Raw genomic sequence first — 25,903 nt, 5'->3', positions numbered from 1 at the left:
TTTCTTGTCTGAAATCAAACCTAGGATGATATATTGTTTAATGGGTAAATGGAGAAAGACAGCAAGTCTTCATTCATTAACTGTATGTTGTGTGACAGAAACAATTTATATAAACTCTTAAAAGATATTGCAGACTTTCCTAGGCAGCACAGCAAAAGGAAGTTTGCCTCTCAGACTGTCTTGTAAAATTATTTATATTTTATGTTTTGCTTTTTTCACATTGGAAGATGTCCAGATTCTCATCTGTGTTCACATGTGAAGTGATAGCAGTGAAAAGCCATTATACAGAATGAGGCGGTAGATGAAAGTGGTGGAATTCTGGACGATCTACTTCAGACTGTGTATGAGGCAAAATCAGTTTTGTGATCCTCTCCTTGAATGTAGCAAACTGCTGTAGTATAGCAGAGAGATGGTGATACTAAACCTTTGTCCCTACTGTGCCCATTTTGACATATGGGGAGGCAGTGCATTTGGTTTGTGTTTTTTTATGTGGTACATGTATCTTATGATCTTTTAATATTTTTTAAAATAAATTAGAGCAGTGATTTTCAACCTCTTTCATCTCATGACACACTGGCATGGTACTAAAATTGTCAAAGCACACCATTGTCTTTTGACAATTGACAAGGCACACCATGCTGTTGATGGGGGGGCTCACTTTCCCCAATGGTCCTACTAATAAACGACCCTCCCTCAAACTCCTGCAGCACACCTGCAGACCATTTGCGGCACACCAGTGTGCCACAGCACAGTGCTTGTAAATGACTGAATTAGAGACTGTACAGTTCTTAGGTAACAATTACTGGTAGGTTATTTTTCAGAATCTGGCCTTGGGTAAAATCAGACAGAACTGTAGTCATCCTCTAAGCTTTAACCCTCCCCTGACTTGTGTAAGGGTAATAGAAAATTCCATTATTTCTGGCTCAAAACCCACCCTCGACTTATCTGTGAGACCGACTTATAGGCGAGTATCTGCGTTATTTGAAATAAAAGAAAACCCTCCTAACAAACAATTGCTTATATGTTTAAAGAAAATTCCCCAAACATCGCAACAGCTTCAATCCTATCTACACTTACCCTGGAGTAAGCCCCATTGACTATCACTGTTAAAATCATATACATAGTAGCTTGTTAAAAGTACAGATCTGTAACATTTCTTTAAATGCAGTCACATATCTTGGTAACATCAAGTCTAATACATTAGAAATGAAATACACATTGGAATGAATGGGGACCCACCTGAAATTGGCTCATGACCCACCTAGTGGGTCCCAACCCACAGTTTGAGAAATGCTGATTTAGGTGATTCAGATGGCTTTTTTGGTGTTTATAGACTTCTCTAAACTGGGGAGGCCTTGTGTAAGCCCAGCTGGTCAGAGCTTCCTGGCCTGTGCTGAAAAGCTGCAGGCCTTTATCATCCATTACCCTTCTGGATGAATAATCTTCTACTGTTGCCTTGTATAATTAGTTACATTGGCTTGTGTGCATGGCTCCTTCACCAATAACATTAGTTATCCTTCTATGAGCCCATTTGCTCACTTATAAAATTGTTGGAGGAGCTTCATTTTTACTACGATAAATATTCTGTGTGATAAATGTGATAAATATTTAAGTAGGTGATTGTCAGAGTGAAATTCAGCTTTATACCAGATAAAATGCCCCAAGAATATTTAGAATGGAAATACCCTTCTTCTGTTTTACATTCATGGAAAAGCATTGACCTGTGATCCAGGCCTCATTTTTTTTTTAGTGGATTGGGAATAAAAGATATAAATTTGTGAAGGAGACATTGTTTCCAGTATAGGGAGATGATCAACAAAATGCAAATCCATATTTGGTAAATTTATCAACTGAGTAACTCAGTCTGTTTCCTTCGACCAGAGATAGATAAAGCAAGTCTCAGACTGCATTGTATGTGTTCTTACTGGAGACTAAGCCCCACTGTAGATTTTATTTCTGAATGAACGACATCCATAGAATTGGGAAGCTCAATACATTATGTTTTCCTCAGTAACAATATAGTACAATTACAGCTTACCATTCAGCTGCACAGCAATAGGTACAAGTACTCACCTATAGAAAATTATTTTCCTCATGTGTACGTAAAATGAAGACAAGTGCTTTCTGTTCTCCTTTACGTTGCAGTTCTCATTACACTCAGTATTATAAACGTGTGAATGAGCATTTCTGTGCTTATACAAAAACATCATGGGCAGCTCAGACAATGCATCTTCTTGTAAACCAGCCCCACTTGATGATACCCATGCAGGAAATCCCCCCTCTGCACGTCACTGAAATGGCCCAATGGAAAGGCAGAAGCCAATAAGGTTGGTTCCAACAGCGTCGCAATAGTTGCCAGAACCTGACTGTATATAGCCACAAACTGCCTCAGGGACTCCGGCTCTGGATTTTGCCTCGAGGTTGACTCCTGAAGCCTTTTCCATAACTGGATGTAGCCACAAGGCAGTGGAGGTTTGGGATCAGAGTTTTCCTTCTCTTAGATGAGCTGCCTTCCCAGGCTAACGAGTCCCACCTACCCGGTGGCTGTTTAGTCACCTCTTATGACAAGTGCAGTTGAACTGAGGGCCTATTCTTATCCCCCACCTCCCAGGGGACCTCCCTCCCCCCGCATCCAGGACCAGAGAGGAAAACAAACCTGGCAAAAACACACACAGCAGGGAATCCAGAACTGCCTCCAAAACAGAGGGGAGCCAGAGGCAGCTAATCCAGGGACACAGGGCCCTCCCCTCAACCCCCTCCCCCCACAACCAGGACCAGAGAGGGAATCAAACCACAATCAGTCAGTCCACAATCACAATAACAAACCACAATCAATAAACAATCACAGGCCAATGATAAAAACCAGCCTTGGGGCTTCCCACCATAACAGAAAAAAAGAACACCTGGGTCTTCAGGCCTTGCCAGAATGCTGACAGGGGAGGAGCCAAGCTCAATTCAAGAATGAATGAATTCCACGGTTGCAGCGCCACTACAGAGGAGGCCCTTTTCTGTGTCACCATAAATTAACTTCAGTCAGTGGCGGTACCTGCAGGAGGGCCCCTCCTGATGACTTTAGGGCAGGGAAGTGCCAGAGCCACACCACCAAGACTCGAGTTGGTGTCCCATGTCTCTGCCTCCCCTTGACTCAAGTCACCCAAGAATTATAATGGTGGCCCCTCCCCTCCTATTCAGGCCATTTTCCTTAATTGTGGGAGTGGGCCTTAAAGTGGGTGTAGCAGTCACGTGTAGAGAGCCAACTCAGATGCATTTCTTCCCCCCATGCAATTAAGAAAAGTCTGTGAGCAATAGAGAGGCCAGGTCATGCATGTGCCATGAATACATACCTTGTTAATTTCATGGATCCAGTTCACAAGAAGTATTTGCCATACTGGCCCTTTGTTGATCAATTGTAAGGATTAAATAACCCCCAATGAAGTCTCAGTTGGGTGTTTTGTTTATAAAGCAAATCATTTGACAATAACTCTAGTTATTTATATGAGGAGTCTGAAATCACCCATTGTTAATTTTCACTCATAGCCCTTCAAAACTTCCTCATGATTGTTTTCCTTAAACTTCCTTAGGTTTCTGAATAAGAAAACAGTACAGTTTAGGTTTATCTTATTGTCTTGTGGTATTGAATAGAAATTTTCTGTGGCGTTGCGCAGAGACCCGCCTCCAGTCATGGTGTTCTAGCAACGATGGGCTGACCTGTAGTGTGAACCTGAGGCATCAGAGGGCTACTTGACAGCATTTGTGGCACTGCTCAGAGACACACCTCCGGTCTTCCAGAAATGATGGGCTGACCTGAAGTCAAGTGCAATAAATGTGGTCCCACACTGCATTGCATTCCATTGGGGCTGGCTGCCTCCCAGCAAAGTGTGGAGGGTGTGGCACATTGCAGCCCATGGCGCCAAGGGAGAGCTTCACTCTGGGGAAGAAGAATTGACAGGGGTCAGAGGTATGCAGCCAAAGATGGGCTCTGCTAACCTAGTGAGAAGAACAGGTCTGGAAGCCTGGCTGAATGGCTGGACTTGCAGTCCAATCCTGAGCTGCCCGGGGCATGGGGCTGCAGCAGCTAACCCTAACCCTAACTTTCATCCCCTTCCCCCAGGTAAAGCAAGTAGCCCAGCAATGGGGCTACTTGATTCTCCACTGAGCCAAAGGTCGGCGGAGAATCAAGAGCCTCGATGTCGGATGATAGCTGTCTGTGACAGCTCAGAAGGGAGATCTTGGGGTGGTGGTGGACAGCTCGATGAAAGTGTCGACCCAATGTGCAGCAGCAGTGAAGAAGGGTAATTCCATGCTTGGGATCATTAGAAAAGGTATTGAGAACAAAACGGCTAATATTATAATGCCGTTGTACAAATCGATGGTAAGGCCACACCTGGAGTATTGCGTCCAGTTCTGGTCGCCGCATCTCAAAAAGGACATAGTGGAAATGGAAAAGGTGCAAAAGAGAGCGACTAAGATGATTACTGGGCTGGAGCACCTTCCTTATGAGGAAAGGCCACGGCGTTTGGGCCTCTTCAGCCTAGAAAAGAGGCGCCTGAGGGGGCCATGATTGAGACATACAAAATTATGCATGGGAAGGATAAAGTGGATAGAGAGAGATGCTCTTTTCCCTCTCACACAGCACCAGAACCAGGGGACATCCACTAAAATTTGGGGGAGTTAGGACAGACAAAATAAAATATTTCTTTACTCGGCGTGTACTCGGCCTGTGGAACTCCTTGTCACAGGGTGTGGTGATGGTATCTGGCCTAGATGCCTTTAAAAGGGGATTGAACATATTTCTGGAGGAAAAATCCATCACGGGTTACAAGTCATGATGTGTACATGCAACTTCCTGATTTTAGAAATGGGCTATGTCAGAATGCCAGATGCAGGGGAGGGCACCAGGATGCAGGTCTCTGTGTGCTCCCTCTGGCATTTGGTGGGCCGCTGTGAGATACAGGAAGCTGGACTAGATGGGCCCTTGGCCTGATCCAGCGGGGCTGTTCTTATGGGTGGTGAGCCTGACGTGGAGGCTCTGAATCCGGTGGAGCAAAGCTCTACTAGACCTCCCTCCCTCCCCCCGTAATGCCTCCTCTCCACCTCCCCCCAACACCTCCACCTACCTTACTGCTGCTGCTCGGCGGTCTGCGCGACTCTTAGTGCTCACCCAGCGGTAGCCCAACTCCAACTGGCGCTGGGCTACCACTGGCAGAGCACTGGTGCTAGGGCTCACAAATGTGCCTTATGGCACGTTTGCAGCAGTGCGCACCAGTAGTGAGCCAGCATGCCGAGCTCAGGATTGGGCTCTTAATTGGCAGCCTGCTGCTGCTTCTAGGAAAAATCAGGCACCGCTGCTCAGTTTACACACTGACTGTACTATTATGTATCTCAATAAAGTTAAGGAAGAAAGGGAAGGAAAAAATACACTGTCTCTCTGGAAGAGAAATACACTGTTTCTAATTTGTTGCCTGAACAGCCTGCCTGGTTCCCACCTGTGTGTGTCTGATAGGACCGGTGGAGAGGACTGGCCGATAGATCTTCCATTCTTGGGAGGAAGGAATGTTTTCCAGAACAGAGAAACAGTGAGGCGTTCTAATAGGTCTAGAACCTCTATGTATCCAGTGCCTCAGCTGACAAATAATAATATTGTTATTAATAATTCTTCTGACATTGCCATCCACTGGTGAATGAGTGGTTGTCCCCTGGGTTGGCAATGGCTGGCTCCTGTCAACTCCGCACATTATAATGTGACCTCCCCTATCAACTGGTGGCTCTAGCTCCCCCCCCCCCCCAATGGAGGCAGTGTATGTGTGTGTGCATAATGGTTGCCTACTAGTAGAGATAGAACATAGATAAAAATACCCAGTATCTGGCAGTGGCTGGCTGATAATAATAGAGGTAGCAATAAATAATCTAAACTAATAATAACTATGGGGTGTGAGAGCCTGTGTCTTGACTTCTCTGCACATCTCGAACAACACACTGCTTGCATTGGCTGGCTGGCTGTGGCTATAGGGAGGAAAGCTAAGCTGTAGCTCTCCCTCCCTAACAAACAAACAATCAGATAGGAAAAGAACAGAAACCCTGCCTTTCTCTGCTGGAGAAAAGCACACAAGACTGCTGCCTGCTGGAACTAAAAGTTAAGCTCGCACAGATGAATGCCCGGCTTCCAGTTCACCGCACGAGGTCTTTTGGGCAACCTGGAAGCAGCTCAACATCAGAGTACACATGCAGCATCCCTAAGCTGTGTCTGGGCAAATCAAGTCTCCCAAATCCATGGCACTTTCCAAGTCATTAGCCCCAGAATCAAGTGTTTTCCCAAGTCTTTAACTTGCATAACTTGAGTTTGCAAGAGTCAGTGAAAAACGTGTGTTTTCACGACTCACTTGACTCAAGTTCCCATCTCTGGTACTTGGATTGAAAAGCAGGTCTGGATAATAGGTTCTCTGCAACCCATATGCAGATAAAACCAGTGTTTTACAGATACTCCTTCCATTCTGCCTGTAAGAGACCTCTTCCCTCTCAAACCTGATAGAAAATGTTGGTGCAGGGCTTAGGAAACTTTTCTTTTCTTTTTGAGAGTTTGTGTATAGTGTAATGGTACCAGTGGGACAGATCCTTATGTCATTCCTTACATTTTGTTTCATAACAGGCGATGTGGCTACAGTAAAGCTAAACAAGACCCTGACGAAGAAAAGATGCATTTTCACAATGGCCACAGTGAGTAAAGTTGAGATAATGCACTCAGGGACTGCGCTGCTCAACTTTCTAGTATTAGTTTTCTTTCTAATGGTGTGTAATATACAGGTGGCCCTCAGTATCCATGGGTTTGGTATCCACGGATTTGAATAGCCATAGGCTCCAAACCCTCAGGTTTGGCCACCTTTATATTATACACTGTAGCCCTCTGAATCTGACTGGAGCCAGAGGCTGCATGCAGCCTCCCCAACGCTCAGAAAACCTTCTGAATCCTTCAGAGAGCCAAAAAGCCCAACTTCCAGTTTTTGGCCAAAAACCAGAAATTATGCTTTTTGGCCCTCAGGAGTCCTCAGCTCTGGTCAGGATCAGAGGCTTTGGGGTGCTCAAATTTGCTGATTCCAGTATCTTCAGATAACGAGGGCCGCCCCGTTTAATATTATATTCATGTTCTAGTTAGGGAACTGCAGCGTTCAGCTCCACTGACTTTGGGCAGAGAGCAGAATGATTTCATTCTAGTTTGTCAAAACTCTGGAATGGTTTTTACAATTCAATCCAGCAAAGGGAACTACATAAATTAGATTTCCTTGTTGGGGAAAAATCCTTCAAGTGCAAGGTGAATCAATCCAGGGGTTTGCAAAACGTCTCAGCATCACTTTTATTTCTGAAGTATGACCAGAACCTGTTCAACAGCAGCAGATCCTGGGCCCATTCCAGAGATGTTTCCATCCCCACTAGAGGGTACAGAAAGAACTCTGTCCCATCCATAATGCTGATACTTTTAAAATATAGTAAATATGTTGACAGAAGCCATCATACCACATTTATAAAAATGTGTCAGAAGGAACTGGATATTTGTGGACTTCCTCATTAGATGAAAGATTTTCAGGAATCTAGGCCAGTGGTTCACAAACTCTCAGGAAGCCTGAGAAGCACTGGTAAATGCTTGCGGGGGTGGGGGTTGGGATGGGAGGGGGTGTCCTGATGCACCGCAGGCACCCAGAAGCATTTTGACGTACCTAGGGGGACTGTGCAGCCTCCCCTCCACAGCATTGGGCTCCAATCTGCAGTCAGAGTTCCAGAGCTCAGAGTTTCTGAAACCGGAAGTGGGCTCCAACTGCAGATCGGATCCCATTTCCGTGAAGGGGAGGCTCACAGAGGGGACTGCGAGCATCCAAGATCCTCCATGAGGCTGCACAGTCGTCGTCCCCAGGTATATTAAAATGCTTCTGGGTGCCTGCAACACCACAATCGCTGCGCCCATTTCTGGGTCATTCCCCTTAAGGAGAAAGTGACCCTTTTTCAATGGTAGGTTGTAGCCCACCAGCTTGAGCACCACTGATCTGATGGACGTACATTTTCCTCAAAATTTTTACTAATTTGCCAATGATACACCTACTTTGGAATTAACTCCCTTCCATTTTTTTTTTTTTTTGATGCAGTGGAATTTGATAGCCAGTTATAATTGTATCTTACTTGGCAGATTTTCAGCTGCAACCCCATCTGTGCGATGAAAAATGTATGTGTGTATACCTGCACAACTCTCTTTAAAAATTGATCTCATATTGTCATGGCAAGATACACAATAGACTACTGCCATGACAAGTATGAGATAAGTTTTTGTCAGTAGTCACTCATCTTCATAAGTAATGTGATATATTTCTCTCTACACCTCTGTGCCAGCTAGTTAAGTACCTTTCCTGTAACCCTCATCCATCATAACTTGCAGTATCTTAAACTCTAATTTTATACACAGTTAAATTGCCAGGAGTAAGGACATACGTTGACCCACATACCTACGAGGACCCCAGTCAAGCTGTCCATGAGTTTGCCAAGGAAATAGAAGCCTCATGCATATCAATCGAAAGAGTTATTGGAGCTGGTAAGAAGATAGAGAGATGATCCAACTTCTCTCTTTTATTCTCTCTCCTGAGATGATGAACATTCAGGTGCAAAGAAATGGCAAATTATTGAATAAGAAAGAGTTGATTCAAGATCCTGTCACTGAAAAATTACTGGTGTTTATAAGAATAAAATTAAGTTCTAAGATAAGGTTTTTCCTTTAAAATGGTTTTATATGATAATGAAAGGTTTGTGATGTAGGCCACTATACATATGCACAGAGAGAGTGAGTGCCCAATCCAAACATGAACTTGGGCCAATACAGGTCCCATGCCATAAACCACTTTTGTGCCACTCTGAGGCAAGATAGGCTGGTGCATGACCCTGCGCCTGCCTCCCCCTTGTCGATACGAGTCCCAGTGGAGAGGTGAGTTGTGTTGGTCAAGCCTGGCCAGCGCAGGGGTTGGGGGGCATGGGGAGGGCGGGAAGGAGGTGGGAGGGAGGCATTTTAGGACAGGGGTAGGCATTCCTGGGGGTAAGTGGGCAGGGATTGGGAGGTGGGGCCAGGATTTGGCAGTTATGCTAGATCCTGACCCCATTCCTGGGTGACCCAGGACAGTCCCCGGGTGCTTGGATTTGCATCACCTCATCAGGTGGCTCAGATCCAAGTAGACCCATTGGGGCCACTGCAGCACAACACGGGGTAAGGGGAAAAGTTTCCCTTTGCCTCGGGCTGTGCCGCTTTGTGCCCCAAACGTGCACTAGATTCAGTGCAGGTCTGCTGGCCTGCCTGCTTCCAGCGCAAGTTAGGGCTGCACCCTGAGTGAGTCATCCATGCTACCTGGTGTCTTTTAAGACATATGAAACATTGCACTAAGGGATTTGAATGTGTGAGCCAGGGACCTAGGTGCAATGACCCATGTCACATCTCGGTTTGGTGTATAATAAGGATAAGAGAGACAAAGATATAGGTGCAATGATTCAATTTACTGGGGACGTATGATTTATTGGGAGAAAAAATAAACAGTGATGGGGGAAATCTGAAAATATGCTATGCACTACTGTGACAAATGCCCTGTCCCCCACTTTTTTGCTTATTTTTCTGAATTTTTGGACACTTTTAACTCCCCAGAATCTCCTGTGCAGGTTCAGCAACCTAAAAAGATGCTGGGTCACTTGCAGTCATCCAGTATCCTTTGTTTGAAATGCCATTATCAAACCCACCTGTGTTTTTAGATTGGAGTAATTCCTCCATATCTTGAGTTCTGGGCATTCCTGGGGGTAGGTGGGCAGGGATCAGGGGGTACTCCAGTACTGAGATTGACATGCGCTTAGCAGTTGGGCAGCCAAATCTGTCCACACAGGACCACACAGGTCCACACACAAAACCACCTGCTTTGTAGAATGATGGCACAGATAAGCCACCAGATATGCACAGATGTTTAGATGGTGGAACCACAGTGTGCCTGGACATGCATGTTCGAGGCACATTCATGACCTAATCTCATGAGAGAAGGGACTGCTTAGTCATTAACATCTAAACCTCTCCAGTGTATGTTAATAAATACCTGGGTAAAGCATCATCCCTTGGGGGCTGGGGATAAGAATAGGCCCTCAGTTTGGCTGTACTTGTCGTAAGAGGCGACTGAACAGCCACCGGGTAGATGGGACTCGATAGCCTGGGAAGGCAGCTCATCTGAGAGAAGGAAAACTCTGATCCCAAACCTCCGCTGCCTTGTGGCTACATCCAGTTATGGAAAAGGCTTCAGGAGTCAACTTCGAGGCATAATCTGGAGCCGGAGTCCCTGAGGCAGTTCATGGCTGAACACAGTCACGTTCTGGCAACTCCTGCAACGCTGCTGGAACCAACCGTATTGGCTTCTGCCTTTCCATTGGACCATTTCAGCGACGTTGAGAGGGGGGATTTGCTGCATGGGAAACAGTCTATCCTCCATATCTACTTTACCCAGGCTTCGCACACTGGAGAGGACACTCTGTTCCAGAACCACCATTCACAGCGCGATATCATAGTCTTCCGAGACTGAAGGATGCCAACATGGAAAGCAGCATTCTGTAAGGATGAAGACGCAAACTGAGCACTGTGACCCTGTGTATGCATAACTGTCTGAACAAAGTCCAGAAAAAAAAAACCAGAAACAAGAAAGATAATTCAGAATTTCAAAAACTGAAATTCTGATAAATGCTGTAAGCATCTGTTATGATCATGGTGGAGGCCTGCTCAGCTTCCCCCAGGATGGGGCTCCATTGTCAAGGGTTCGGGGCTTTCCCAACGTACCTGGTCAAGAAGGTCTCTGGAGAGGTCAACACAAGTGGTTTATTCTTGTTAAGGCTTTCACTTTCATTGATACTGTGACTTTACAGCAGCTTCGCTGGTACCAAAGTCCTTACAGAAGACTGTTCCTGGTGTCACAGGGATCACGGGTGTACAACAGTCTTTGCAAATAGTTCCAGTCAGAAAGACCTTCTCCTGTTGCACCTCACAGGAGGGGTTGTCTGTGGGTGGACGGTGTCTGAAGCTTTTCCTCCGCATGGGCTTATTGCCTCTGGAGGTAGCCAGGTTGTATTGTTCCTGCTGGCCTGGGCTGGCACCCATGGAAGGACTGCCTCTGGAGGGCTTCCTCCAGGGGGCTATAGCCTGAGATGGGTTCTCAGGGGTTGCTCCCAGGCCCTGGAGGAGCTGGGTGTCTAGTACCCCTGGGCAACCAGGGGTCGGGTGGTCCTTAAGCCTTGCCAGGGTTTGCTTGTCCCTTAGGCCCCTTCGAGGCCAGAGACAGATATGGAGAAGCGCTCGGGGTTGCAACTGCTTCCCTGTGTTCTCTTCCCTCATTCTGAGCCCAGGGAGGAGCAACCTGTGCCTACGGCAGCCGGGCTCCTTATGAACCCTGCAGCCAGCCCAGCCGGACTCAATCCTTTAGGGCAGGGCTTTTCAAACTGGGGCGTCGCAACGCCCCAGCCTGTGAGCCCTAGCCTCTGCCCCCTTAAGGGGTGGGGGCAGCCTGGAGGCAGGGAAGAGGCAGCGGTGTGATCCCCAAGACCACGCCACCCAGGGGGCAGAAGGGGCTTGGGTGGAGCAGAAGCAGAAGTGAAGCGTACTCACTCTGCATTTACTTTCACTGCTGCGGGGAGCCCTGCTGCAGGTCGCGCCAGGCTCCCCGCAGCCTGGGGAGGCTGCAGGAGGCTTGGGTAAGTGCACCCAAACCCCTGCAGCCCCCCTGGGCAGCGCAATCCTGGGGATCACGCTGCTGCCTTCCCCCTGCCCCCGCTGCCTCCCCACCCACCCACACAAGTACTTAGTGGCTCTCAAACTCTCCCAGAGAGCTTGAGAACCACTGCTTTAGGGCATGTGATTGCCCTGAGATTTTGTGAGATCTCAGGCCCTACTCCCAGGGAGACCCCCTGTCTGTGGGCCGGATCTGGGCTGTACTTGCTGAGCTCCCCTTCTCCTGAGAAGACGCGCAGCGTCCAGTCCTGACCTGGGCGACAGCATCCCTCTTCATTTCCGTTGACCTGCACAGTAAAACTGCCCACTAGACTGGGCCTCTAGAGAGAAGTGGCTCAATATAAAGAGTTTTTCAGGTCATGAAATGTGAATATAAAAGAGAGATATTAGTGTCCTATAGGGATTTTAGACTGGAATTGGGAAAGATCGTATCTTCTTTTGCATGCATCGGAGGATATTTGTGAAACTGGTTGAGAATTAGATTTGATTTCATTAATTAAAATACTTATAGATAACAATATTGTTATTGCTATATGTGTTTCTCTTTTCCAGAAACCAGTGTGTCATCTATGTGCAAAAATAGTGTAAGCAAATTACCCGGAAAGAAATGCATGTCTCTCCAATAAGAAAATATTGAGGCAATCCAAGGGCTCTCTATACCTTTCTGAGTCCCAAAGATGCAGAAGAAGGATCCCTGATGGGATTCAGGAAGCAGAAGGCAAGGGGTCAAGCAGTGGGGGGAATCTTAGGGGAAGCAGCATTCTTGCTGCTGAGTGGTTGATTGCCCCAAGAGGAGGAATAAGATACTCTGCTATGGTGTGCCTACTCATTAAGGCACAGTAGTGAGGGCCTGCTCACAGGCAAGACTGAAAGATTGGAGAGCCACATATAAAAGGCAGAAGCAAGAAGAGTCTAAGGAGTAAGGAGCTCTGTGACTCCTCAGGCTTGAAAGGAAACCAAGAATATTGGAGAGTAGGGAAGTGTGTGCAGTGAAATATGTGCCTTTATTCTTCCCCCCCTCCTCCTATGACAGTCCATGTGACTGCTGGACTTTCATGAAGACAACAGTGGAAATAAGAGCCATTGCATAATTTATGTAGTAGCTGAGATACACCAGTGTACAATCAGTGTTTGCCATGGTAAACAGACAAAGTGTGAATGGAACATGTATCCTCCTGTACTGCTTGGAACACCCTACTGACAGTAGTTCTCTGCTATTCAACCACTGTTTCAAAATGTGTGTTTCACACTTTCGTATTTATTATACTAAACACTTGTGTACCCCTGACTGTTATCTAAAGTGTACATTCACTGTCAGACAGAACTTTTTTAATAAGGAGAGTATAGTTCATAAGAAGCAGAATTAAATACATGCAGCTTGTGTTTAAGCTCAAGTTATTGGGATGTAGAAGTGTCATATAGCTAGGCAGAAAGTTTCTTTGCTTATTACTATTATTATTAACAACAGTATTTATATACCACTTTTCAACTAAAAGTTCACAAAGCGGTTTACAGAGAAAAATCAAATAACTAAATGGCTCCCTGACCCCAAAGGGGCTCACAATCTAAAAAGATGCAAATGAATACCAGCAGACAGCCACTAGAACAGACACTGCTGGGGTGAGGTGGGCCAGTTATTCTCCCCCTGCTAAAAAAGGAGCACCCACTTGAAAAAGTGCCTCTTACCCAATTAGCAGGGATACAGCTTGTGTAAGCAGGTGGTCATACCTAGCCTTCTGGTCGTTAAAACCTAATTAACTTGTTTTCTCCTAAATGATCATACAGTGACCGAGGAGGCTTACTCAGCTTTGTTTTTTGTTTGTAGGTGAATTTGGTGAAGTATGTAGTGGTCGTTTGAAACCACCTGGGAAACGTGAGTTGCCAGTAGCCATTAAAACTCTGAAAGTGGGCTACAGTGAGAAACAAAGGCGAGATTTCTTGGGAGAAGCCAGCATAATGGGGCAGTTTGATCATCCTAACATAATTCATCTGGAAGGTGTTGTCACTAAAAGTATGTATCTGGTACTGACAGATGTTTTAGTTTTAGATGTCTTGAATCAAGTGTCCTACATGTTAGAATCTTGGTGGCAGCAAATTAGGATGAAGTTAATATGCCTGTCTGTGGTACTTATTAGGAACCTGCTGTTGCATCATGAACTGAATCACAATAGCTTCACAATACCGTCTCAAGTATTCTCCCCACATTAATGATGCAAAATCAGAGCAGTGAAACCAACTAACTAGGCCAGCCATTTTCAACCACAGTGCCGTGGCACACTGGTGTGCCACAAGTGGTCCACAGGTGTGCCACAGGAATTTGGGAGAAGGTCATTTTTTATAGGGCCAATGGGAGATGTGAGCCCCCACTGGCAGCATGGTGTGCCTTGGCAATTGTCAAAAACCTGGTGGTGTGACTTGACCATTTTAGTGCCTTGGCAGTGTGCCATGAGATGAAAAAGTTTGAAAACCACTGAACTAGGCTTTCAAAGCTGTTATGGGGGGGGGGGCAAGTGTAGAACGGATCCACACATTCTTCCATTGTCTTTTATCTCCCCTCCACCTTGCACTCCCCCCCCCCCACAGCAGTGCCTGCAATCCAAAGATTTCCTGAAGTGGATTGAGCAAACAATGAATCTTTGGCTTTCCTTTTCCAAGGAGCAAGTTTCTCCACCAGTCTTTAAAAAGAAAACCTAACACAGGACAAGGGTGAAACTACATGTTACAAGAAATACGAGCTTCCTACCTGAAAGGGCAGCACCTTGTCACATTCCCCCTTTGTTGTGCTGAGTGTTCCAGCCTTGCCATCAACAGTGATGCACAGTATAGCAATACTGCAAATTGCAACACAGAGCAAATTGTTCTACACATTACCAGGTGTGGTGAGGACTCACCATGGGGCACTTCCAACACAGGAAATTTTCAATAGCAACCATATCATATGTTTATGACTCCCATTTCATGCTCATTTTATCATCTAATCTTAGTTTGTCGGATTTCACCAACAGATCTCTATAATGTTGCCAAGGTCACTGGTTCAGAAACCCTGCCTCATGCTTTTAATTTTACTTGTTGAAGAGTGCTCTTATTTGTGTCTAGAGCTTCATGTTCTCTAATGCAATGCTAATTTATTCAACAATTGCTCTCAACCTGCAGCATGAAGATAATGAAGCATAAGCGTACAGAAGTCTGATTTTCTTGTGATTGAAACAGGAGAAGGAAGCCAGAAATAGCACTCCTGTGGGGTGGTGTCATGATGAGGTGTCATTCTTCTTGTAATGCTGCCTTTAAGTGCCTGAGATAAGGGACTTGCACAGTGCAACTCATCTGTGATCTGCTGTTAAAACTTGGTGCATCATAAATGCCACTGCAGTCTGCAGAAATGTTATGATAAATGACTAGAAGGCCAAAGCTCTTACCTTAAATTGTTCATTTGCAATGGCTGAGCACACCTTGCTGAAGCACACTCAAGCAAGAAAGCTCAATAGATTTTCTTTGTTAACAGGCTAACATATTCCTCTCATTTGAATAAAACTAATCTTCCAAGGTGGCACAAAACACCACTGTGGATGGTTGTAGCTTGTTGAGAAGAAACCAAGAAGCCTTCCCATGAGAAATTTTTGACTCAGAAAATGCTAGAAGTGAGCAATAGTTTTCACGTCATCCCCAAACTGTTTACCCTGCTTGACATCATGAAATCTGCAGTGATAAATTTTCTCCACAAACATTACGTGGGGCTTTTCAGGGCTGAAACATCAGCCTAAAATAGATGGCCATGGACAATCACAGGGCATGAATTCAATCCTTGGCATCCCCATATAGGGCAGAGAAATTCCTCTATTTGAGATGTTGAAGAGCTACTGCCAGTCAGGGTAGCCAATAGTGAACCAGATGAACCAACAGTCTGACTGTGTTAGGCAGCTTCATATGGAGGGTGGGCAGGATACAAATGCAATAGCATCACTTGAAACCTACGTTGGGGGCCTCCATACCCATGGATTGAGTATCTGTGGATCTGGCAGCCAGACTTCCCCCCCACCTGAGCCCTCTGGAAGCAACCGGAGCTGCATCCAGAGTTGCCTGGAGGGCTCCTTTGGGCCTCAGAATGCCTTATATGGCATAAAAAGTCACTTCTGGTTTCCCTCGTCTGGACGGAAGCAGCCTCTGATGGCTTCTGAAAGCTCTCTGGAGACAATTGGAGCACAGCTCCAGTTGCTTCTGGAGGGCTTAAAGGGGTGAATACGCTGATTTCATTATCCATTGTTTTTGGTATCCACGAGAGGGTCCAAGAACAGATCCCCCATGGATAACGAAGCCCCATCTGTACTTCTAAATCATCCACATTTTCTTGTTGTCTGCCCTTTTGCGTGAGTTGATGAAAACTGATTAGAGTAAAATGCTGTTTGTCTAGTAGAATTTCACTGAATTTCTAAGGGCTCCACAAACCACAGTAATTTGCTGTGTTGTCCTGCCAAACGGGAAAGTAGTTGTACATAATTAGCATGATGATTTCTGCCATGAAGATATTAGTCTAATAGGGTTGGAAAAATATTTATTTATTATTACTTGTCCACACAGAAATGGCAAATTGTGCTTTTTTACCTTGATTGAGCAACTTTGTTTTTTAGTCCCTGAGTGATTTTGTTGATGCATCTATTCCCCGTTGCAATAGGGAACTTGTACTCAGGAGTCCTAATGCAAATGCACAATGGGATGTGAGGGTAAAGGAGCATTGCCATCTTAATCTGGATTTCGCTGTATGTGAAGGATACAACTGTAGGTGAAGGTCCCCTGCAATCACTAGTCACACAGAACACATACAAGTAGAGCTGGGTGGGACCTGTGTGTAAGGAGGAGTGCCGAAGTAAAGCCCCTTTGGCCTCAACAAGAGCAAATGGGGATGCTGACACAGTAATCCTCCTCTTCTGAAACTCTTGGCTTCATTTTCGATCGCAGGGACTCATGGAGCTCTTCTTTTTCCTCTGCTGTCCCTTCCCGTTACATGTTACTGTCCATCCATTCTCATATCGTGGTTCTCTTGCATTTATCCTTGCATTTGCTTTTACTCTAGAAGAGGCCTTGCTTTTATTCAAGAGAGTTTTGAGGGGGCTGTTATAATGGAATATTCCTCTGCCACCCCATCCCTGCAAACCTGGTCTGGCTAGCTTGGGAAACCATGGTTTACAGCATGGTTACTCCTTTACAGCATGGTTACTCCTTCCCCTCCCCCTCGTCTTCTTGTTTGGCTGTCTTCCTTCTGTCTCCTCTCCAGTTCGACATCTGAAGCACACCAGGGCCAGTTATGTGATTGCTGTTGCATGTAGTGTGGCCCCTAGGGCTATCTTAAGCATCAACTTCAATCACATTAATCTTTTTTAATATCCCGTACAATACCAATTCTCTATATACTTGTTTAGCCCTGTTTTAAAAACCATTTATGCTTTGAGAGCTTGGTTATTTATTTATTTATTTATTTTAAAGCTTTAGGTACTGCTTTTCTTAGAGCTCAACATGGTGTAAATTGTTATATTATTCATTAAAATAATTAAAAAAAACAAAAGTACAATAAAATAAAGAACAATTCAAAAAATACAGAAGCAGGTAAAAAAATATAAAACGGCAATAAAGCCACAAAGACAGCAAGAATAAAACCTATATATGCTAATTGAAAAAAACGTCCCTAGAAGCATTCTCCCTGCTCAAAAACCAAGTGAAATAGACATGTTTTTAAACCCTCACGGGAAACCATATAGAGAGGGAACTCTCTGCAGATATTCCAGGAGTTATTTCCACAGAAGTGGTGCTACCACATAAAAGGCCCTACACCTTGTTGCCATCTCCTTTGCTTCAGATGGTGACTTTATCCTAATAAGGGCCCTTTTTAATTGTCATGTTGTGTAGGGCTTTAAAGGTGATCACCAACAACTTGAACTGGGCTCAGAATTGATGGGTAGCCAGCACACCCCTTGTCAAATCTTCAGCATAGGTCATCAATCAAGATGAGGCAATCTCTGTCCCATAGGCTGGCCTGAAACCAGATTGAAAGGGGTCGAGATAATCTGTTTCTTCCATAAATCCCTGGAACTAGATACCACCACTCACTTGATCACCTTGCCCAAAAAAGGACACTGATCAGAAATTATCCAAAAACATTGGATATAAGGAAAGTTTCTTCAGGACAGGGCAAACTACACAGGCCTACAAAATTGAGGGTCAGAAAAGTTTTTCCCAAATTTTATGGTGGTTTGATATGAATTTCACGTCTAGTTTTGGAGATATGGTTCAAGCTGCTTCCTCATGAGGAAGCCTTGGTGTAGCCATGGCTTGAACCATTCACTAAAGAGGCTATGCCGTGTCTCCAAAACTAGATGTGATAGGGCAAAACGGATGCCATTTTTGGAATCAGCACCCCAAATATACCCAGGAGTTGGTGTAATGTTTAAGGAAGCAAAATGTGTGTTGGCCTGTGCTATTGTCATCTTTAAGGCTTTTGGTGATGACCCACCCACCCCCTTAGAAATGACTTTACTGTCCTGCCTACCTGTTCAGGCAACCCCCGTCCCAATCATAAGAACTATGCTGAGCAAGGATCAATTCAAATCACATGAAGATACAATTGAAATCACATAAGACAATAAAATATAGTAAGTTCCAGTGCTGTTCTTTGAATGGCTATGAGAACAGTGTGACAAATGCATTTTATTTGTATATCAACATCCTGTCTCTTAGTTTCATTAGATTTCCCCTCTAGTCCTTATCATCTGCGTCAGAAAATTATAGTTCCCTTGATAATTTTTTTCACTCTCCATAATTATGGTGAATTACACACTATCCCAGGTACTGCATTTATTTTTTTTCTACGTATGCCAGGGATCCATTTTAAAAAATCTCATTTTTTTTGGAAGCTTGCTAAATCAATGGTTTTCAGCAACATGTAATACAGGTGGGATTCACAATCTAAAAAGACACATAAACTCTCTGTGGAAGAGTGTGGAGACATTCGACAGTTGCTCAGGATGGTTAAAAATTGATTTTGAAACAGGTACTTGAAATGTTTGAAACGGACTTTTATTTCAGTTGGATTTTTGTTAATTTCTAAAAGTAACTGATTTAAATTCATGTCTGCATGCAATACAAATACGTTAAAGCGTGTAGTAAAACAAAATCTGTGACTCTCTATCAACCACACTGAATTAATTCTGTATAAAAGCATGGAGTCAGGAACTCCATCTGCCTCCACCTTCATCACCATCACTCTCCTGCTGTGTCTGAGCAGCTCTGATCACTAGAGTCAGTGCTGTGAAAATGGAGCAGATTCCAGTCCCTCAGAAGAAACTCTACGTATAGCTAGGGAAATTAGGCCAAGTGCAGTCATTAATGGTTCAGATTCTATGTCCCAATGTTTTACACTACACAGTTGTGCTGACAGAGTGTGTGCTGCATACAAAGGGGGGGGGCAACAGCCTGTGAAAGGCCCATATGATAATTGGCTTCTACTACTGCCTCAGCAGTGTCTCTCTCTGTCTCTTTCACCCCTCTTTGTTCTGCCCCTTCTTTGATCTTTGCCTTCTGAGGCCTTGTAACAGCCAGGACAAGGCCCAGCACCCATCCTCCTTTTGTATTCCTGTCTGTGTGTCTCCCAGCCCCTGGGATCTGCCTGCTTTCTTGCTGAGCTGTTCCCATGGGAAGCAACAAGAACTTGGACATGAACCAAAGACCTCAGCCGCTGCACCTGCCAGGTGGTTGGCAACCTTCAGTCTCGAAAGACTATGGTATAAGCCTACAGCACCTGCCAATATTATAAGGATTGGGCAATAAGTCAAGGTCCATCACAACCCCAGCTCTGATCAGGCTTCAAGAGCACCAGTTACTCTGCACCTGCATCTTTTTTCTGGCATCAGCCTGACTGTTGTCAGCTGCATGTGGCTTGATAAGATGACGAGAACCCAGGCAGTGGCCATGCACATATATCATTTGCTCTCAACTATTATTTATTTTTTTGTCAGCACTGATTAACTGATAAGCAACCACCTTCCTATATAATCTCTCACTAACTTGCGCTTGGTGTAGACGTGACCTTCGATACCAGCACGCCACTTTGCCACTCTGCGAGCCCATTTGCCAGCACTCCAAAAATTTTGCTTTGCTCTGTCTTGTATACTTTGCCGCAGACTAGCGGTTCCCAAACTTCTCCTTGGAAGTTTGGGAGCCACTAAGTCTTCATGGGGATAGGGAGAAGGCAGTTGTGCAATTCCCAGGATCGCACCGCTGCTAGGGACAGAGGGCGGTTTACTTACCTCTGCCTGTGCCAGTCTTTGGGGGGGGGGAGGGCAGGGAGCCCTGCAGATGCCTCTACAGTGCTCCCCAAGAAAGTTAAAATAGCAATCAGAAACCACTTCTGGTTTTCAGTCCTGAAACTGCAAGTGGTTGCTGATTGCTATTTTTAACTTTTCTATAGCTTGAGGAGCCCTGCAGAGGCATCTGTGGGACTCCCTGCACTCTCCCCCAGTGGCTGACACAGGCGGAGGTAAGTGAACCCCCCCCCCACCCCATCCCTGGCAGCAGCGTGATCCTGGGGATCACGTCACTACCTTCCTCCCTTCCCTGCCCCTTAAGGGGCCAGAGGCAAGTGCTTTCTAGGCTGGTGGGTTGCGACCCACCAGCTTGGGAACCACTGCCTTAGATGTAGGAAAAATAAAGTACTTTAGCACGTTGACCTTGAGCTGGACATATTCCTTCCTCTGATCCCAAAAAGAACATGCAGCCTGAGGCTTGGGCTGCGAGCTGAAACACAGGCTTCCTTGCATCTCTTCCTCCCTTCTTCTCCCATCTCTTCCTCCATCTCTTTGGTAGAAGTGGCACTGCAGAAACTGCACTGCTTGGAGAGCCCATTATCGCATGGGCTGGATAAAGAGCTTCCATAGGCCTTATGTTTTACACCTCTGGCCTAGATGATAAGCAAACTGTTATATTTGGCCAAATATTAGCCAAAATGTGTTGACCCCTGAACATAACTGGGGTATTAAATTTATACTGTAACAGGGGTATTAAATTTATACTGTATTAAAGAAAAGTGTGAAGTTGGCAAGCAAATGACCTCACACTCTAAAGAATACAGTCCATACCCTCAGGTGGTACAAGCTGAAAAATAGCCAAATAATAGCCACGGGAATATTGACAGATGCTGAGCAATTTTATCTGTGAAATGCCTAGCAAACTTGTCACAGCAAGTAGCCAAATTGTCCTCATCATTCTCCTAGTGAGCTAAATGGAGCAAGCCCCAAACAACACAGAGCAGCTCAGCTGGACAGCTCTGAGTAGATGTGGTGGTGGCAGTGAAGAAAGGCTTCTTTGTTGCCATGACCGCCATGGAATAGTCTCCAGTATGAGCTCTAACCCATCTTTGGCTGGACTTCTTACAAGTTTTCCACCAGCATCGCTCAGGACATCTGCCAAATTGTTTAATTGCATGCAAGGAGCTCTACAATGAGGCAGAGGCCTCTTGGGAGCAATCCGATCAATTTCCTTGTTCCAAAGTTTGTCCAGAACTTCTGATAACCAGCCCTGGCAATGAGAATATCCTCCAGAGCTCTAAGGATTCCTCCTGGATCCATCTGCCTCTTCAGGCAGACCATACAGTGCAATCTCCTGCCTCTGCGAAGGTATGGGGCAATAATTATCCTAACCCTACTAAGAAGTGATCTGTCTTTGACAAAGGAGAGATCTTATGGCCCAATCCTAACTAAGCATTTACAACACTGGAACTCAGTTCTGCTGTCATAAATGACCATATGGCCATTTACAAGCCACTGCCGGCCATTTTGGAACATGGGAGCAAGATAAGCATAGCATAGGATATGGGAGGTAGGAGAAACAGGGCAGACAGGGAGAGGAACAGGAGGGTGTCTAGGTGGGGAGGGGGGCTGGTAGGAAGCAGAATGGGGGAGGGTGGGTGTATCCTGGTGGCAACCAGTGCGCAGCAGGATCATTTCCCAGTTCCCTCTCCTTTTCCCTCTCCTTGGTTCTGTACCAGTAAAATCATTGTTGCAGATCTGAGGACACCTACTGGGGCAGTGAAGACTTGCCCAGGGTAAAGGAATGACTGCATTCCTCCATCGGATGCCGTGTACACTCCATTGGCAAGGATGCATGGGGAGATTTAGTTAGGACTGGGCAGCTAATCTGTTCCACATCCAGTACCAATAAGTGATCCACCACATGCGGCAGGGTAGAAATAAACTGCAACAGGCCTGTGGTTGCCATTGCAGCTAAGAAACCCAGAGCCACACCTACACCAGAAGCACCAGCACAAACACTGAATTCATCCAAGACCTGGGAAACTCCAGTGCTATGCTCTAGTTTGTACTGGTTAGCTTATGCAAGGAGATTGCTGGGTAGCAAGGTGCTCAATACACCAACAGAATCCCAGTCCTGTCACACCCATTTAGCGTAGCATGAAGGCATTCAAACCTGGTGCATTGCTGGACAGGGTACCTAGGGCCAAATCCTATCCAGCTTTCCAGCACTAGGGCAGCCACAGTGCAGCCCCAAGGTATGGGAACAAATGTTAGCTGGCCCCTGTGACTGCCCCACCACCAGAGGATGCAGCACACGACTCATTGGCATGGCTGCACCAGCACTGGAAAGTTGGATAGGATTGGGCCCCTAGTAAGAGGAATAACCTCACAATATATTGTTATCTTCCTTATCCCTATCCCTATCCTTGCAGCTATGGCTGTTGCACATCCAGAAGCCTGGCAGACAAAGCTGGGAGAGACCAACCCCCTGAACCCAACCAGGTCTCTGTTGTGTATGCCAGATCAGGATTAAATCCTAGATCAGGCTGATTTTGTAATCCATTGACCCAGTATTTAATAGCAACAACTTTAGGGTGAAGGGATCACTGACTGGAACACCTGTGTTGAAGGGCTGCGGAAAGGGCCAGAAAATGGGAGAATCTGTCTGAGGTTCACTCTCTTTTCCCTGAAATGGCCAACCCAACCCCCACAACCACTCTGCCTATACAGGGTGCTTGGGGAGGAAGAGCTTATGTGTTGTAAGGTGCCCTGAGGTATATAGCAGTAGCATAGCTAGAGGGGTTGCAAAGCACTTGCACGGTGCCTCACTGCAGCATGCAAGCAGCCCCTCTCCCTCCCAGTGGTTGCCATTCCAGGCCACTATTGCAAAACAAAGGCATCTCCTTCATTTTGCTCTAGTGGCCCAGAATACTCCAAAGGGGAGGGGTGAAACCACTTGCACACCACAATGAGGTTCCATGCAAAACTTAGTGCTTTGTACCTCCTCTGTTTCTGCTACTGGTATGTAGTCTCTCCACACCTTCAGTCACATTGGATCTCTTACAGGAACTCTGCGAGTGAGGGCAGGTCCACGTGTGGTCAGGAGAGGGAGGATAGCTCCACCCTTTCGTGTGCCCAATCCCATCCTGGATTCTATTTCTTGGTCATACTAGAGCATGATGCAATGTTGGACATTGATTATTATCCAGATTATTTCTGTTCCTGCTTGACAGCTTTCATGGAGATATCTTCGGCACAGTTCTCATTTGAGCTCCAAGCCATGTGTGGCTTTGTTTTCTGGGTTACTTTCTTATGCCAATTTCTGTACATTGTTAAAGAAACCTCTGAAGAGCAATTTTCTAGCAGAGCTCACTGCAGAAATCCTTGCTGTATTTCATGTGATTCTGTATTTTGGCGTAAAGAGAGAATTATCCTTCTCCTCTTTTTCCCCAAATGCATTTTGGTTCCTTGCTTAATTGAAATATTAACCTGATACTTTAAATGAAGGGCAATTTCACACATTACACATACTCAAACCTGGGATTACTACCAAGAGTGTACTCAACAATAGGGACCTGCAGCAAATCATGACCTCTGACAAATGTACCTGTATGACACATGAGTTTGCAAACATGCATTTCTGTATTGTAATTGTGCACTTAAACCATCTTAGGTGTGTACCTAATCAGTGGCCCCAGGATGTGCAAATCACTGATTTTCTACAAAAACCAACATACTGTATTTGGCTATTTGCTATTCCAGAAATTATAGCTGCAGACTTGTGATCTTTTTTGTCCAGGTAAACCAGTAATGATTGTGACTGAATACATGGAAAATGGATCCTTGGACACATTTCTAAAGGTAAGACTTGAAGGGTGCAATCCTAACCCCTTATGTCAGTGCTTTCCAGCACTGACATACCAGTACCAATGGGACATGTGTTGCATCCTGCAGTTGGGTGCAACGAGGCCTCCTCAAAGTAAGGGAACATTTGTTCCCTTACCTCAGAGCTGCATTGTCCTTATGGCAGTGCTGGAAAGCACTGACATAAGGGATTAGGATTGGGCCCAAAATGTCTTAAATAGTTTCTCTCCTCCTGCCCTCTCCTCCTGTTTACCAAATAGTTTATCTACGTGCCTGTTCACACAAAAAATTATAGAAGTGAGACAGGAACTACCTTTGCAGAATCCGAGCTGATTCTCCTTCAGTGAGGCTTGTTCTTCTATACACTACTACATCATTTTACTATCAATTATGTTTTCCACCAGTTTCCCTGGAACAGACAGTCAGCTGTCCAGCCTATAATTTCAAAGATGCCTCCTGTTTACCTTTTCAAATATTGATTTTACATTGGGTGCCTCCTAATCTGAAACCATTGGGTGCCTGGTACACAGGCTGATTGAAAGGACATGTTTTGTTGGAAGATCAGCAGTTTCACATTTGAGTTGTTTATGATGCAATCCTGTACCAAACTTGCAGTGATGTTACTGCTATATTGGTGCAATGTTGACACGACATCCGTCATATCATAAGCCACCTCCCTCCCACCTCCTCCCCGCCCTCCCCAGAGCCTTGCATCAACTGAGCTTGGTCAATGCAAGGCTTGCTTCCTTTGTTGGCGCGGAGGCTGGATTCAGCCTCCATGGGCCGACACGCCTCTGCACACCAGCCCAGCCAGCTCTCGAGGAGGTGCAAACATGCCTTTCAGCACATTTGTGACCCTACTGGGCCGGCACAAGGGACTCGTGCTGGCTGAAGGGCAAATCTGGATTTCGCCCTTAGCTGGGACTCAAAATGCGCATGTACCAATCAGAGAGCACTACTTAGGCCAATCATTGGGCTTTCGTGTGGCATAGGGCCCCTGTTATAGCAGACATTTAACCACACAACACACACACACACGGTGTCTTTTGCGTCATTGCTGACACCTGCCACATAGTGACCCCATGTAGCTGTCACTATGCTGAGGGACAGTTGCCTCTCCCCTTCTAAATATGGTATGAGCACTACTTTCAAAAGTGTCTCTTTGTCCAGCCAGCAGGGTCTGGATGTTCTCATTTTCTTATCTTTGTAGAAGAATGATGAGCAGTTCACTGTCATCCAGTTGGTTGGAATGCTCCGAGGAATTGCATCTGGGATGAAGTACCTGTCTGACATGGGCTATGTTCACAGAGACTTGGCTGCCAGAAATATCCTAATCAACAGCAACTTAGTGTGTAAAGTGTCTGACTTCGGACTTTCCAGAGTGCTCGAAGATGATCCTGAAGCTGCCTACACAACGAGGGTAAGTTCTTGGTGAACAGCAACCACATGGCCTGTAGAATTACAGCACATAATGGAAAACAGTGAAACCAATTTGGGGTTGTTGCTCTAAAAAACCTGCATCATGGGCTGTGTTGCTCAGTGTTCTGCAGTGACTCAGTTTGGGGATCAAAAACTGCCAGTTTCCTCCATTGTTTTGCCTGGCTGCTGCTTCCTTAGTACGAATCCTCCTTGTCTGCTGCAGGTATTCCTTTTACCTAAATTAGTCACAAGGGTGATCCCCCTATCAGGGTGGTCATCTAGCATCTGGGTGGCATCACTATGCTGCGCCTGATGGTGTCAGATCAGTTAGGTTTGACTATGCAGTACCATCACTGAAGGCAAATGTGCCCATTTAAAAACATATGCATTATGATGAATTTAAAAAAAAAAATCAGGGTCTACAGTAGAACTGATTAGACCTCACCTGGACTATTGTGTCCAATTCTGGGCACCCCCACTTTAAGAAAGATGCAGCCAAACTGGAGCAGGTTCAGAAGAGAGCGACGAGGATGATCAGGGGGCTGGAGGACAA

General features: G+C 45.5%; 1 protein-coding gene across 1 annotated transcript in view; it reads left to right on the top strand.

Annotated features, from left to right (window-relative positions):
• EPHA5 (EPH receptor A5) overlaps positions 1-25,903 on the top strand; it is a 257,239-nt gene that overhangs the window by 205,929 nt on the left and 25,407 nt on the right. Inside the window, exons 9-13 of the mRNA XM_066630994.1 lie at positions 6,647-6,714; positions 8,447-8,572; positions 13,599-13,784; positions 23,867-23,928; positions 25,142-25,351. Of these exons, the coding sequence (XP_066487091.1) occupies positions 6,647-6,714; positions 8,447-8,572; positions 13,599-13,784; positions 23,867-23,928; positions 25,142-25,351 (652 nt within the window). The remainder of the gene's footprint in view (positions 1-6,646; positions 6,715-8,446; positions 8,573-13,598; positions 13,785-23,866; positions 23,929-25,141; positions 25,352-25,903) is intronic.

This window comes from Tiliqua scincoides, chromosome 5 (assembly GCF_035046505.1).
Source record: "Tiliqua scincoides isolate rTilSci1 chromosome 5, rTilSci1.hap2, whole genome shotgun sequence".
NCBI lineage: Eukaryota > Metazoa > Chordata > Lepidosauria > Squamata > Scincidae > Tiliqua > Tiliqua scincoides.
Note: the sequence above shows the minus strand (reverse complement) of the source record. Positions and strands in the feature narration are given on the sequence as shown.